This window comes from Pelecanus crispus, chromosome 4 (assembly GCF_030463565.1).
Source record: "Pelecanus crispus isolate bPelCri1 chromosome 4, bPelCri1.pri, whole genome shotgun sequence".
Classification (NCBI taxonomy): Eukaryota; Metazoa; Chordata; class Aves; order Pelecaniformes; family Pelecanidae; genus Pelecanus; species Pelecanus crispus.
Window position 1 is genome coordinate 36,869,870 of NC_134646.1, and position 16,987 is coordinate 36,886,856.

Here is a 16,987-nt window from a genome sequence, read left to right on the forward strand (position 1 = left end):
GGTGAATCAGGGCTGTGCAGTGAAGGACACTTTTGCCTGGAGGAGTCTGCTGAACTTTTGCAGAAACAGGAAGATTTCTGTTTGAAGGAGAGGGCTGACAAAGAGGGAACTGGCAGGAAGTGGACAGGTGATCTGAAGAATAGGTCAATTAAATATTCCTTTGGACTGTTAGGTATGGTATTAGGCAAACTACTTAGAGCAGGCTTTTTCTAAATGGTCTCTAAGCATGCATCTTGTTTTCTGAGTGTTTTTTGGTAGAAATGTTGAGCTCTCAGAGCTGCAAGCAGAAGTCACCAGAAGCTGTGCATTGAACATATAGTGGTATCTACTTAAGTCAGTAATGATAAAAAGCCAGATCTTAGGCCTCTGAAGTTGGGTTCTCAAATCCAGTTGCTACTTTGATCTCTGATTATTTCTTTTTTTAATTCCTTCCCCCCTGCCCCATGCAGGAACATCAGTAATGTAGAAACAGTACTATTCATTTTTCCAGGACTGCTTATGAAGTAGCAGTATTCTCGTAGGTGCCTCCAAGTAAATAAGCATATGAACCAAACTGCTGCGAATGAGAGTGCTTGAAAGTGTAAAGCCAGTGTGAGCATGGAAAAGATAAGCAGGAGAGAAGCGTGAGTGGAGTAGGGGGACAAGCAGTAGAGAGACTTTGATGATATTTTATAAGCAATTACTTCTGTTCCCAGCACTGGCTGGCTCTCATAAGCTAATTCTCACTGGTTTTGCACAATGCTCTCCAGTACATCTGGTTCCAGGTGGTTTATTATCCAGGGAGTAGCTTGTATGGAGTGCCAACTTTGTTCTGGAAGTAGTGTCACCCAAACAGATAAACCATCCAGGATTTATGTTGGCTTCTCCCCATATGGAATGTTTTATCTGCAAAAAGGATGAACTAGGTCATGTTAATTGTATTGCATGAGAGTGTTTAGAAAATGCGTAGGAAATGCATCTTATGTGCTGTAAGAAGTAAGGGTTGGGATGGAGTGGGGAGACCTTGATCATGCAGTTGAAGCTTGTTGAATCTTGAGCATATGAATATACATATATAGATACAGGGGAATGCATAACCATCTTTTGCTTTTTGCTTGCTTCAGAAATCTTAAAGTTGTGCCCTGTGTATTTTTGGACATTTTGAAAATGGCAAAAATTGCTACTCCTTTTGAGACAGGCTTATGGTTTGCTGTGCTAACAGTTTCAAGAATACAGGCAGAGCACACATGCAGGGAGCAGAGATGTCCACTGTAGAGAAAAGATTTTTGTCTTTTAAGATATACGCAGAGAAATACCTACCATACTGGCAAAGAATTGCTGTATGGGCTGTGGCAACTTATGGTACAGAAATTTCCTCATGTAGTTCACTAATCCAATGTAGCGGGTTGACCTTGGCTGGACACCAGGTGCCCACCAAAGCTGCTCTATCACTCCCCTCCTCAACTGGACAGGGGAGAGAAAATATAACGAAAGGCTTGTGGATTGAGATAAGGACAGGGAGAGATCATTCACCAGTTACCGTTATGGGCAAAACAGACTTGACTTGGGGAAATTAGTTTAATTTATTACCAGTCAAATCAGAGTAGGATAATGAGAAATGAAAACTAAATCTTAAAGCGCCTTCCTCCCAACTCTCCCCCCTTCCTGGGCTCAACTTCACTCCCAGTTTTCTCTACCTCCTCCCCCTGAGTGGCACAGGGGGACCGGGAATGGGGGTTACGGTCAGTTCATCACATGTCGTCTCTGCTGCTCCTTCCTCCTCAGGGGAGGACTCCTCACACTCTTCCCCTGCTCCAGCGTGGGGTCCCACCCATGGAAGACAGTCCTCCATGAACTTCTCCAACATGAGTCCTTCCCACGGACTCCAGCATGGGCACCTTCCACCAGGGTGCAGTCCTTCAGGAGCAGATGGCTCCATTGTGGGTCCCCCATGGGGTCACAGGCCCTGCCACCAAACCTGCTCCAGCGTGGGCTCCTCTCTCCATAGGTCCACAGTTCCTGCCAGGAGCCTGCTCCAGCACGGGCTTCCCACAGGGTCACAGCCTCCTTTGGGCACATCCACCTGTTCCAGCATGGGCCTCCCCGGGCTGCAGGTGGATATCTGCTCCACCGTTAACCTCCATGGCTGCAGGGGCACAGCTGCCTCACCATGAGCTTCACCACGGGCCACAGGGGAATCTCTGCTCCGGTGCCTGGAGCACCTCCTCCCCCGCCTTCTTCACTGACCTTGGTGTCTGCATAGATGTCCCTCTCACATATTCTCACTCCTCACTCTAGCTGCAGTTACGCAGGTTTTTTTTCCCCTCCTTCCTAAATATGTTATCCCAGAGGCGCTACCACCGCTGCTGATGGGCTCGGCCTTGGCCAGCAGCAGGTCCATCTTGGAGCCGGCTGGCGTTGGCTCTGTCAGACATAGGGGAGACTACTGGCAGCTTCTTACAGAAGCCACCCCTGTAGCCCCACCGCTACCAAAACCTTGCCATGCAAACCCAATACAGCCAATGAATGACCAGGGGCCCTGGGATCCTAATGAAGACTGTAGAAAAGGAGAGCACTTCAAAATGTGGTCTCTAATGAAAATAAAAATCTGCTATGATTTACATGAGCTGTTGGAACTTGTAGTGCATTTATTGTTGTCTTAAACTCTTTTACATTGGTGTCGTGGAGGTTTGGTTGTTTTTGTTGTTGTTTGTTTGTTTTGGTGTGGGTTTTGGTTTTTTGTTGGTTGTGTCTTTTTTTTTTCTTTTCCCAGGGTTGTTTTTTTTGCTGTGGCCCAAAACTGAATTAAATTAAGAGCCTAGCTGGTTTGCAAAAAGGAGAATAAAAATGTAAAGCTCATGGAGGAAAAAAAAAAACAAAAAAGAAGGGGCACTGTGTGACTTAGATATTGGTGCTTGAGGGAATAATATGTTCTCTTAAGCCTCTCAAATATCTGAAAGATATCTGTCTTTGTTTCATTTTAACTTTCCCCTGCAGGTGTGCAACTACTTTAATACTCAGATATCTAGGATATTAAATAATGGATGAAAAGAATGTTTCAATGTTTGGTCTTATTCTCATAGTCCTTTAATATGACATCTCAATTTATTTGACCTTGGATACATGAAGGTTTTATCTTTTATGTTGTTTGGTTTTGGTTACTTTGGTATTGATACAGAAGCATCCTTCTACTTACATATGGTGTTCTACAGATGTTTTCAACTGTTCATGATATGCTTTCTGGCAGAAAACTTTAAGTATTTGTAATTATATCTATTCATGGAAATATTGTTTTAAAAATATAGAAATAACCTGTACTTTTTTTTACCTGTATAGCCTATGCAACATTAGTTACTAAGCAACCTGAAAAGAGACATGGTCAAATGGCAAAAATGTCATAATGAAAAACTAAAAATGTAGTGACGTATGCATAAAATGTTTACTGCATGAGCTTCTGTTATGCTCAGTTATTTCAGTAGCACCTTAATTCAGTCACTGATCTCAAAAGTTTGAGCATTAGAAACTATTATCATGAGGAAAAGTTTATATAACATGCTTTAAAAGATTGCATCCTCAAATTGAATTAAAAGAAAAAAGGTTTTAGTGTTCTCTTTAAGTATGTTCTCTTTGTTATATACTATATTTTGATGTGAATAGGTATATCTGTGTTTTGGTTTGGTTTTTTTAAACAGATTTCTGTGGATACCAGTCTCGCCATGATGCTTGAACATCTGTAGCTAGCTACAGGATTTTCAAAAGAAATCCAGCATGGCCTAGTGGGCTTGACCTTTGGAAAATTTATAATGTCCTCTGGAACCAGTACCAGCAAAAATCGGCAGGCTCCGAGCCTGCAGGGTGTTGACCCAGAAACATGCATGATAGTGTTTAGAACACACTGGGCACAGGTAATGTTAATTAGTTTTATTGATTTGAAGTAGTCTGCATTAATAGGAATTTGCTTCATTCTTACTTTTGGGAAAATCCTGAATTGCTCAGGAACAAACATCTTTCATGCTGAATGTAGTAGATGACATTGAAACATTTTAAAACACAAAGGTAATTGACCTTTTAAGGTATTGTTAGCCTTTACTAATCACACTTTGAACTCCAGATTTGCATTTAAAAGACAAGTGGTAGGACATGGTAATATCTTATGAAAGGCCTAGATCTTCTTACTGGCATTGTGATTTGCTGTGACTTGGACCTTGTTGCAAACTTCTGTGCTTCCTTCTCTTGTGCTGAGTAAGGCTTGCTTAGCTTTCGTAAAGTGTATTAGACACATGGTGCAAAGCTGTATGCAGTGTTGTTTATTACGGATAGATGTAGATTATGCACTTCCGCATATTCTAAAAATTGTTTGCATGTCATCAGGATTATAATTGCTTTTAGGCAAAGATGTTTTGCTCCAAGCACCATAATATAAGGTCTTATTTGCTGCAGTAATATGAATAACTAACAGTTTATGTAAAATTGATTTCTGTGCTGCTGCTTTTGCTGTTTTTTTGGCTATCCTGAGAAGCAAGCCAGATGAATGCTGGTGTTTCTGAGATGTTTCCAGTGTCAGAGGAGCCATCGTTCAAGAGCCACCTTTTCTCACTTAACTCTAGTGATGCTGTCATGTTACAGGAGCCACTGTTGCTTTCTGGTTTTGTGGCAATTATCCTCCACAAAAGCGCTAGACAGTGGTTGTTTCACAGACAAGGAGCCTCACTGATTGCATGCAGAACAGAATTTAATCCAGGGGTGTAAGTGCTGGGACAACAATTGTTACTCAATCCTAAATCTATATGGAGTGTTGCAAGAGTATGTGGGTATCAGTGGCCATTTGGTATCATAAAAGATGTGGCAAGGAAAGATCAGGCCTGTGGGCTTCTGCCACTCTTACTACTGCATGTCATCTCATTGATACTCCTGAGCACAGTTACTCTGGCTGAAGAGTGGGCCCTTTAATTTCAGTCCACTGTGACGAAGAAACTTACTGCAAACATCATTGAAACTCAGTTTCTGAAGGCAAAGGGAATCCGGTTTATCCATACTTCAGAGAACACCAAGTTTTCAGCAACAGGACAAGTGGCAAATTTAGGTGCTTATAAAAGTGAACAAAAGCATTACATTTTGGCCTCATACATACCAAATGTGAAACTTTTAAATTTAGAAAGCTTGACAGACAAAAACTAAAAGCATAAAAAAAGTTGGGCTTTTTGTGTTAAGAATTTTGATGTATTTTTTCCTTATAAGGGTAAGTGCATATTCTTCAAAAATACTTTCAAATAACTGATCTGCATTTGTTTCTCTTTAGGTTCTGAAGATCTTAGAGAAGCATGATCCTTTGAAAAACACTCAGGCAAAGTATGGGGCAATTTCACCTGATGAGGCCAGCACTGTTCAGAATTATGTGGAGCACATGCTTTTCTTACTAATTGAGGAGCAAGCAAAGGATGCCTCAATGGGGCCTATTCTGGAGTTTGTGGTCTCAGAAAACATCATGGAGAAGCTTTTTCTTTGGAGCCTACGCCGAGAGTTCACCGATGAGACCAAAATTGAGCAACTCAAAATGTATGAAATGCTAGTAACCCAGTCTCATCAGCCTTTGCTGCATCACAAGCCCATCCTGAAGCCTTTGATGATGTTGCTGAGCTCCTGCTCAGGAACAGCCACTCCAACAGTGGAAACAGAGTTGGTCATCCTCTTGAACCAGCTCTGCTCTATAATAGCCAAAGATCCCTCCATTTTAGAACTGTTTTTCCATACCAGCGAGGACCAAGGAGCTGCCAATTTCCTCATCTTTTCCCTGCTGATTCCCTTCATCCATCGAGAAGGAACAGTAGGCCTACAGGCCCGTGATGCGCTGCTTTTCATAATGTCTCTGTCTGCAGAAAACAACGTTGTTGCAAACCACATAGCAGAAAACACCTATTTTTGCCCAGTAAGTTGTTCTTGGTTCGCTTGATCTTCAATGCTAAACTACCTTTGTCCCCTGTATTCTTCTCATCCTTTTCTGTCATTTTTGATAAAGATGTGTTGTAACACATTTGTTTCTGCTAACAGCTGTTTCACAAACTATAATGCTGTTTAAACCAGCCCTACTGGCAAATGCAGTCTTGCTCCTTATTTCCATACGAGTGTCTTGTGCTTTTGGGCCAGCACAAGTGTGTTTGCAGTCACACAGTGAATTGAATTGGGAAACTGATAGAAGATATAGCAGAACTTGGTGGGAGGGAAACCTGATCTATCTCACTGTGAGGCCCCTGTGAGATTCTGGGGGTGAAGGGAGTGAGAAATGGGAACAAGGTGTTCTAAGGCAGTTGTTACTGGTGGCGGCGCGCTAGCTTAGGCGGGCTGTGCTTGACACACTACAACATCGGTTCCACAGTTCAAAAAATAAGTGTGAAAATAGTGTGTTACAGAAATGTAATACTTTGCAAGGTAAAAGGGAGACTTGCTCTTTGTCACAGAATTGGATGTTTCTATGGCTGTCTCAGGCAAACCACCATCTTGCTGTGTTGTACTCTGTTACAAAACTTGGTAGTAGTTTTGCATTGTTAGATCTGGCAAATCAATTTTACTACATGAATAGAAAACCTTTGCTGTTAAACAAGTAAATAATCTAATTTAACAAACAAAGCTGCCCTACTGCAGTTTTAAAGCTAAAGCAGTACGGACACACCACCACCTGCTCCTTCATGCCTTATCACAAAAAACTGTTTGAGATCTGCAATGGATGGGTTCAAAACCAAATACCATTCTGTAGAAAAGTTGCTCTTGTGTGCCAGTTTTTGGACTGATTCTTTTATCTTCTGCATTGCTTGCATTTTAGTTTAATAAATGCCAGAAAAACTGAAGTGGAGGGGAGCCTTACACAAATACTAAAGCAGAGAGTGAACTTTAGAGCAGAGAACACTAGAATCCCTGCCTTAAGTATTAGTGCATGACAGCTATTCCAGCCATAGGTTTCCGTTTACTCTGAGATTGCTACATCCTTTGAGCAGTAGGGCAGAGTCAGGTTTGCAGGCTGGAGGGGGCCTAGAAGTTCCAGAATAAAACTTCTAAATTATTTCCTTTGTCAGTTGTAAATACTGGATTGAATTTCTTGTGCTGAGAGATTCCAGTTGACCTTGTTTAATAGATGCTGCTAAAGAATATGAACTTGATTCTCAAACTGTCCATGAGACAGATACCGTTATTGGATCCATGCTATAACTTCCATAATTAGATCTTCCAATTAATTAAAAAAAAAAAAAACAGCCTTTTTACACTGAAGATAAAAGCCAGCTATATTAACCTTCTAACAGCAGGGAGCCGTGATTGACAATCATTCTAATTAGGAAGGCTTCTTGTCAAAATGTGCTAAAATCGGACTTTTCTGAACAGTAATGAGACTGGCCTAAGTCTATGATAAAACTTTAATGCAATGACATAGAATTAGCTCACTAGCACAAAATCTTTTTTGAATTTGAGTACGATGAGCTAAAGGCACAGGCTTTGTTCTGGTGGAAGACTCTGTAGGTGTCAGTGGCATTGCTGTATATCACTCATATCAGTGCAGATGGGGCCTCAGCCACTCTGCAAAACAGCTAGCACAGTTCTGTGCTGATAGAAGTGGCATTTGAGTGGCACCATGTTGATGCTATCTCTGTTTCTGGGGCTGAGTTGGTTGGTAGCATGTAGGGTTTTCTTTACTATGCCTTATTGCATAGTATAGGCATGCCCTGGGATGGGTTCTGGCCATAAATCTCTGCTGCCTCATATAACCGAATCACTGTTAGATCTGTGCCAAAGTGAACCTGAAAGCTTTCTTGATACTTTTTTTTTTTTTTTTTGAGCTAACTTTGGTTAGCAGCTTTTTAAAACTAGATTGTCCATGGTATTTGAAACTGTAGGTGAGGAAACTATAAAGAAGGAAGGGGAGAGGCTGCAGTAAGATACATCACTAACAAATGTTTTTAACATAGAATGTGTAGACAAACTATTGGGCAAAGTTTTCTGATTTTACAGGGATTTTTCTGCCATATGATTTTTATCATGTTTTGACCTGAAAGGTTTCTGAATCTGATTGAAGATATTGTCTGTTCAGTGTTATAATAAGAAAACAATGTTTCTAAAAAATTTGGAGCAGGATAGCATCTCAAAGTGTCTCCATAAAAGTTTGCATTTGTAAATACCTCACAGCTTAGGAAAGTAGGTGTTAAAGCAGGAGGAGGTATGGCGCTGCAATGTCCCTGGAAAGTTGAGGCTGCACAGAGATAGAAAGGCTATGGATGTGGGAGGAAAGGGAATTATTAAAGGGATGGAATTGGCTGGATAACAATTGATTATAGATTAACAACACATTTTAATCATATAATGCGCCTGGGATTACAAATCACGTAGTCAATGTCTTCTGTGAGTCAAGAGAAAGTAAATAAATCAAGGAGCCTGGTTTACATGGAGACTCATGACTCGGTGAGAAAGAAACTGCTGGACATGCTTGTAAAAGTAGATGAGCATGTAGGGTTGACTTGACAAATGTTGGGAGAGGTTTAAAAGGATACTGCTCTGGATGAAACAAAAAATAAACCCAATCTTGCCCTTCCACGTTGTGAACTCATTAATTCCTTTCCTCTTCAGATTTCTTTTTCATTGATGTTTGTAAATTTACTGATTAAAACTCCATAATGTAGTCTATATATGTGCATTATTTTATATGCCTGCTTATAGAATGTGAAGAGTTCTGTTGGTAATTTCAAATGGTAATCCTGTTTATACCATATACTTCTATGAAAACTTTCAAATGTTTTTTACCTAAAGAGATGAAATCGCTTCCAGTGGCTACTCTCTGTTTCAGTGCTTTAGAAATGTAATCTCACATAGAGACATTTGTGCACTTCATAGCAAAAATAAGAGCTGTTTAAACTTTTACAGATTTTAGCAGCTACATCTGTCATTTGTTACTTCAGTAAGTCAGAAAAACTAAAGAATTCTTCACTTCAAGACATTGACTGATTGTGAGTTCACTGCTCCTTTTAGTGGAGAGTAGTATGTTTTGCTCAAGGTTGGTTTCTTGTGCTTAAGAACTAAACTTCCATGTGAAAGAGAAATGTGGATAGTACACAACTCTGAAAATCAGATTGCTTACTGAGAGGGTAAGTATGCATTTATGAGCAATTAAATTTTAAGCAGACAATGGAAAATCAAGTGTGCATTAATTAACAGGTTGCAACACAAAAGAAACTCAAGTTCTCTCTTCAGAATTTTCTCCTTCCTAGAATCGTCTGAAGCCTGGGATTGTGAGTGAGAGTGTGTATGTGTGTTACATATAGGTAGTTCTATAGGCCTAGTAAGATCTTCTTAACTTTTTGCTTTGAGCTCTTCTACCGTTAGAGAGAGAAAAAGCAAAAAAGATATGTGATTGTACAAATAAAGCTTTGCTCAATGGCTTTAGATTCTTAGTTTTTTAACATATCACCAGCATCTTTCTTTGTATATGTGTATAAAAAAAGTAGCACAGTGTGCGAAAACAGTGAATTTTCCACAGTATTCCCCCCCCACCTTAAATATTTGGCTTAATTATGTATGCCAGAATAAATCCATCCTAAGCATTCAGAAAGACAGTGTTTGTCTGACTGGATGGATTAGCAATTATAATTGGTTATGCTTGCATATGATCAAAACCTGAATCCCCTTCCATGAACTCTTGGTCTTTGACCTGCACATTGTTGACCGTTTGTTTTCTAATACATAAAACACTGTGTTTCATCTGAGCTTTGACTGTCTAGCCCTGTAGATGCCAAGTAGCCCTTTGCAGAAAGAGGAAAAATTCTTACAAAAGTCTGTTGAATGAAAACTAAGAAAGTTTCCATCAGGCTGAGTCTTAATGATCCCATTAAAATGAGAATAATCTTAAGAATTATCCTGAAGTTGTATAAAATTATGTCAGAAGGCTAAGACTTGTAAATAACATTTAGAAAGTTCCCAGCATCAAATAACTTTAATAATTAAAAACTTGGTCTGAAACTACCAATACTCCAGATATATTCTGTAAAATTAAAAAAAAAAAAAACTTTGGAAATACGCTTTTAAAATTGTAACTAGAAATACAATCTTTGCTTCAGTGATATATTCTACATAAATCATCTGCAACCATTAATATCACTGGAAACAATGTCTATACAGTAATTTATTTCAGGCTTGTTTATCTCTTCCCTTCCCCCTTCCAAATAAATAAGAAAGGGAAGTAAGAAATTACAAACAGAAATTTCTTTTTTTTTAAAGTGGATTCAGCTGAGTTCAAGTGCCTAGGAATGAAAGTCAACATATGTCTGTGGTCTACATGAGGCTGAACTTCATTTTTGTTGATAGGGGCGCTTCCCCCCTCCATTTCTAATGTTTCATATTTCCGAGTGAAATCACTTCATATAGGCATGTGTAAGCTGTAACATTCAGATCACCAAAGACAGACAAGCTGTAGATATATGACAGTGATGGCTTCTTGTGGAAGGGACTGAAGGGAAGTGTAAAATGATTTTTACAAGTATTTTAAAAGAAATTATAACTGCAGATTAAAAAAAAAAAATACAAGGCAACCTGCTTTTCCCCATCACTTTCTCCTAAATACCAGCTCTTGGAAGAAGGATATGATATGGAAGGCTCTTTAAAATACTCATGTCTTTCTGCCATAGGACTCTTTCAAAAGGAAATGAAGTTAATCTCAACACTCTCTTATGTTACTAAAACCAGTAAGGGAAATGATTTGTGGCATTGCCATTCAAGCAGATGGACAGTTGGAAAGTCAACGTATTTCTCTTCTGGTTTTGAAATACAGGTGCTTGCAACAGGACTAAGTGGCCTCTATTCATCTTTGCCTACAAAGCTGGAAGAAAAAGGAGAAGAGTGGCACTGTCTGCTGAAAGATGACTGGCTCTTGTCACCAGCCCTTGTACAATTCATGAATTCCCTTGAATTTTGCAATGCTGTGATACAGGTAATTGAGCAAAGTTGGCCTGTCCTTTTGAAGTAGTAGTTTTTTATATATTCTGCAGAAGTTTGTAAATTATAGAGTTTATTTACTTCTATAATGGCATGGACTTTTTAAGTTACGCTAAAATAAGTTGCTTATGAAATGAATGCTTTGTGCTGTTTGTCCTGGTTATAAGGATGAATTAATGTGTTTTTGGTTTTCAGGCGACGAATGTTTCAAATGAAAGCAGTAGATTTGTGTGGCGGCTTGGTATTTCATTATGTAATTGAGAGGATTTTCTGTTTTTTAAAAAACAAAAAAAAAGTTTATTCCATTTTAATACCATTGTTGATACTAAAAGTAAATTGAATGCCTTTACATGTGGGGAAAGTGTAGTCTTTGTATATTTAAGCACGAAAAAACATTCTGTGTTTGTCTAAGCTCTCATAATAGCATACAAAAGAAAATAGTCTGTTTTGCCTGTTGGTGAGTACTGCATATTGGCCAAGCAGAATTTAGGTATCTTCTTAGAAATATAAATTCATTTTAGATTGGTCTGTTTTGCATCCACTCTCTGTTCTTTGATTATTTCTTGATTACAATTTTTTTTTTTTTTCTGGCTTTGATCCCTTACTATTTTTTTTCTCTGATCTAAATGTAAAATGATATTTTTGTCTTTTTATATTGTTTTTAAGGCTAGAAAACCCTATAGAACCATTGTCCAGTATTTTATTAAAACATGATATAAATTCTACAGAAACTGTGGATTTATGTGTTACCTGCAGAAATGTGCTGAATAGATTGAAAATTTAGTCACATTTACTGTTAAATAAAAGATACGTTTTAGTGAGACATGTGCAAAATACAGTAAAGCAACTGATTGATTATTAAAGCATTGAATAAGCAAAAATAATAGTAGCTGTCATTCTTTAAATGCAATATACAAGATTTTTAACATGCATGTTTAAATGTGAAGAGGAGAAAATACTCATTTTGGTGTCTAAGTGGAATTTTTCTACATATTTACATTTGCAGGAGTTCATATTTGATACCTTTTTTTAAAAAAAATTGATATAAAGGTTACTGCAGACAAATTGAAGAAGAGCATATTATTTTAAAACTGCTTTTCAAATAAACTCAGAATGGTTAAGGATCTTCAGCTGACATGCAGAAAGAGCAGTTTCTGAGTGCTGCTTGATTGTGTCTTTATAGTCTTTCTTCAGCTGAATTGAAAGCTCAATTACTGCAGGAATTTTTGCTCTGTGCATGGAGTGGTTTTTGTGGTGTGGCTTGTTCTGCATTGACCCAAAAACTTTGGCCAGAGATTAAAAAGGGACAGCGTAGCCAAGACCTCTTGTCATTTACTACTACTTCCCTGTATCACAGCATAGGAAGGGCAACCCTTTTTCTTCCTCTTTCCAAAGTAAGGGTTACAAATTAAAGGAAGTCTGGGAAGAACTGCAAGTGGGAGAATGTATTTGTGGCCACATGTAGGCTGTGACGTTCCAGTCTCTATGTGAACTTCAAACAGAATATATTAACTTAGAATGCTTCTGAATGGAATTTTTTTTGCTTTTATCAAAGTTCTTTTAAATGCATGAATTGATAATATGCTTTCTTTGTGAAAACAAAATGAATGCTTCATTATAAAAGTAAATTTTTGGCTTCTAATAACAGTTCATTTTTTAAAGCTCCTAACCAACCTATTGAATGAATAATGTAGGTTTTGTTTTCATTTCTGTTTGCTTTACAGTGGTTGGGAGAACGGCATATGAACAGTATGTTCTTACCCCATAGCTAGAGAGTGCTCTGGTTTACCTACTCTTGAACCATAGGAAAGCAGCTGTTCTGCTTTTTCATCTTGTAAGAGGACAAGTTAACAATGGCAAATCCACCTTCAAGTGACCCTGACGAGGTTGCAGGAGCTAAATTTAGAATCTCAAATCTTCCTTTGATGCATGGGTATACACACTTTTCTGTCCATCCATTCATCTTTGTCAGCACGCAGGAAGATTAAAAAGCCCTGTTCTCTAAATTTGGCAGGCTTACTGTAATTAAACATAGTTTGTGTATTTCTTTTGAAGAAGGAAAAATCTTTAAGAACCTGAATCATAGCAAATGCTGGTGAGAATGACACATGAACATGTCTTGTTATATGGGAAAGGGTTTTGGTAGTGGATAATAGTAGTCTGGGCTGTGTCTTGTTTTAAATCTCACTGGAACTGTTCTGTGTCTTTCCTCTCAGGTGGCACATCCCCTGATACGTAACCAGCTTGTGAATTACATTTACAATGGATTTCTGGTGCCGGTACTGGCTCCTGCACTCCATAAGGTCAGTGGTGTATGCTAGTATGACACGAAATAATAGCGGGCAAAAGCATTATGGATTATCTCTGTGTAAAGATACTATTAAATGTAATGTCAGTAGTGACTTCCTATTTAATTGAGTAAGTTTCTAGGCTAACTTTCTATCTTTTCATTCCATATATGTTCTATTTACACTGTACAGATTATTAAGCAAGATGTAGGTATTTCTGAAAGTGTTTAAAATTCTTAAGTGAAATGAAGAACCAAAATATTTTTGTTGCGCTAGGCTGACATATCATCAAAAAAACAGCGACCTTTCAGACAACATTTCATCATGGCAGACATGTTTCTATGAGGACTTCTTTTTTCCAAATTAACAGTTTCTAAAAGGAAAACGCCCACAAGCAAAATGTTCAGTCAAGAAATATTATGCTAATTTTAGTAAAATTGGTATTGTTTTGTACTTCCTTATCATGGTTGGTAGAGCTGTTTTCATAAAGCGGAGAAGAATGGAGTTTGGTATCAATTTTCTAATGTTTTAGGGTGCAATTTATGTTGCTTTGAAGAAGAAAAAAAATCATTTTTCTTTGAATTTTAGGCATTGTCCTTTGCAAAATATGTCACTGATGTTGGAAAATTGCTTAATTTTTTTTTTTTTTTTTTTTGTTAGGCTGCAGGAAACTACATTTCCCACTGTTGCAGAATATATCAATTAACAGTCTTCATTGCCCTGTAAAAAGAACATGTTTGAGGAGAAAAAGTATGAATTGCTGAGAGTAAAAATCCACCAAAAACTGCCAGGAGAGGACTAACAAATTACTTTTTGAAGGTCTATTAATTTTTGCTAAGCCTGCCATGCAGAAAGCACCTGTTCCATTTTCTGAGAGGCCAGTGAAACACTGTACCATGCTTTCTAGTCTTGTCAGTGCACATAATTCTTTGTGGTACGTAGTCACTTACCAAGAAAGTAATAGGCAGTATAGAATTTTCTTCAATGATTCAACAGACCTCAAACATTTGGGAACTTGGTGAGGGCTGAAATAAAATTTGGCTGTGATCCAGATCACAGGTGTAGTCTGTCATAGAGATAGTTCACTTCCTTACCTGGCAGTAATTTTTTCCATTTCTGTATCTTGACTTAATCCCTTACCAAGACTGGGAATTAGAATCAGAAGTTAAAAGCTAACCAGCTTTAGGTCAAGGTTATGAATAACAAGGGAGATATCAGAATGTAGCTGTGGGATTCTGGTCTTAGTGGCTACAGTTTTTATCTCTGAAATAGTTAAGACAAATTTTAGGTTGTTTTGAATATTACTGTGCTGCTGAGTGCCATCTTACTGGTCAGTAAATCTCTTAGCCCCCTATTGGGTTGATTATTTACCTGTTGATGTTACTTAAATCATTTAAGGCATGCTGTTCTGATTAGGTTTTTTTCATGTGATGGAAATTTTGTTGAACCTCATGTATATAGTCTGAAATCAGGTAAAATAGTATTTCTCTTGAAAATGGAGATGTTGGCTGCTAACATATGTGATTTTTAAGCCTAGATCTTTCCTGAACTCCTATTTCTGTTTGGTGCCTTGTTGTTCCAGTAATAAACCTTTCCTTGATTAGCATTAAGTTTGACTTTATTCTCTCTAAAAAATTAACTACTTAGGTGTATAAACTTCAAATGCATTTAATGAAGAAGATGGATTGCACCATCTAGTGGATCTGATACAAGGCTCTCACGTGAGACCAAAACTCCATAGCAAAAGGAAACAATTAGAGGCACATTTGACTTCTTCAGTCTTTCTGTGCTGTGCCCCGCATTAATTTAACAGAAAATAAATATTTTACATCTTTGCTTTTGGGACAGTTGTCTATGCACTAAGACAGGTAATTATCTGTAACAGCTCTTTCGTACATAAAATAATTTCTAGTTGCCATTGAGAAGATTCATGCTAAGTTGAGGAGTAGGCTTTGAAAACTGTATCACCCATTTGGGGACGTAAGTGTTGTAATTATCCTTTGGGTTAAGAAAAAATTGTGAAGGGCCAAAATGAGAGAAAGGCCAGATGCACCATGGTGGTTTTTAAAACAGAAGTTCTTTCATTGAACACAATACTAAATGGATCTTGATTTTTCTTTGAAACTCAATGAAGTTGGTTTGGTATCCCAAAGTCTACTTGTGGCTGAAGCCTTTAGTTTTTATCCAGTCATTCAGTTTAAGTTGTTCTGACTTATTCTGGCTTATGAGTTCAAATGCAATGAGTAATGGAGCATGGTATAAATACCTGATTAGGAAGACAGATCTGTGGAAGGTTAACAGGAGGGATGGTAAGAAGAGATTGTAATTATTGGTACATATTCCTAAGGTGTTCCTATGAATCTTATTTCTAGAATTTAAGTGGTATGGAACAGCTGTTTCTGATAACTCTTGGTGATAGACACGGAAGGAAGGAAGGAATGGAGTCCAGACCTCATGTGACATTCAAGCCTTAACATCCCACATCCAATCTGGCACCCATGGTTCTACCTTAATGTAAAAATTGTAAGGGAGATGAGCTTCTGGCTCCGCTCTTGAATGACTACTGGGTAGGCATACTACTTCAGACCTGTTCTCTCTGTACTATATTCTAGTTTTTCTTCAAGAAGGAACGTTTTGAGGAAAAAATTGCTCTGCAGCAAGACACAGACTTGCATTTATTGTTTTTGCAAAGGCAGCTCCAGTTAAGAATGTAGACATCTAGGAAAGAAGTCTTCAATCTTTTCTGTTCTCAATGTGATCAAACTTGATTTCTGTTTTAAAACAACAGCAGCAACATAAACAAATCATGTTAATGTGACTTCCTGTCTGATCACCAAATCAAATTTAGTTGATTCAAGTATATAAAATAAAATAAGCCAAACAGCTGTACAAGCAGTGTTAGATAAATTGTGTAGCTAATAGTCTTATTAGCTTTTAATCCCTCCCTGTTGTTGGAGTAACAACAACATCCGTTTGACTTTGCAACTGATGTATTCAGATATGAGCAAAATGTCTGGTACGAGGAGGGTACTTGCTTTTGGATTAAAGCTAAGCCTATATTGTAGATGATAGGTGCTGGCCAGTCTCTTCTCCTCCTGTTTCTTCACAGAATCACAGAATGGCCGAGGCTGGCAGGCACCTCTGGATTGTCCTGTCAGGGACATGTCCAGCTGGGTGTTGAATATCTCCAAAGCTGAAGACCGTGCACCTCCTCTGGGCAACACCGTTCCAGTGTTTGACCACTGTACAGTAGAAAAGTGTGTGGTCTTTGTTTGCGCACCACCCCCACTCCCCCCCCCCGCCCCCCCCATTCCAATGTCCAGTTGGAATTTCCTGGATTTCAGTTTGTGGCCCATTGCTTCTTGTCCTTTCACTGGGCACCACTGAGAAGAGTTTGGCTCCATCTTCTTTGCTTCTTCCCAGCAGCTGTTTGCACATATGGATAAGATCCTGCCTGAGTCTTCTCCAGGTTGAACAGTCCCAGCTCTCTCAGCCTCTCCTTGGATGATAGGTGCTCCCATCCCTTAATCATCTTTGTGGGCCTTTGCTGGACTTGCTGCAGTATGTCAGTGCATTTCTTCTACTAGGGAGCCCAGGACTCTAGATGCATCTTACCAGTACTGAGTAAAGGGGAAGGATGCCCCCCACCAACCTTCTAGCAATACTCTTCTTAATGTAGCGCAGGAGGCCATGGGTCAACTTTGTCACAAGGGTGCGTTGCTGGCTCATGGCCAATTTTTTGTTCACAAGGACCT

The 16,987-nt window shown here is 38.6% G+C and overlaps 1 protein-coding gene across 1 annotated transcript in view; it reads left to right on the forward strand.

Moving 5' to 3' along the window:
• Window positions 1-3,782: 3,782 nt before the first annotated feature.
• FHIP1A (FHF complex subunit HOOK interacting protein 1A) overlaps window positions 3,783-16,987 on the forward strand; it is a 37,679-nt gene continuing 24,474 nt past the window's right edge. The window contains exons 1-4 of the mRNA XM_075709608.1: window positions 3,783-3,884; window positions 5,279-5,905; window positions 10,781-10,939; window positions 13,161-13,247. Of these exons, the coding sequence (XP_075565723.1) occupies window positions 3,783-3,884; window positions 5,279-5,905; window positions 10,781-10,939; window positions 13,161-13,247 (975 nt within the window). The remainder of the gene's footprint in view (window positions 3,885-5,278; window positions 5,906-10,780; window positions 10,940-13,160; window positions 13,248-16,987) is intronic.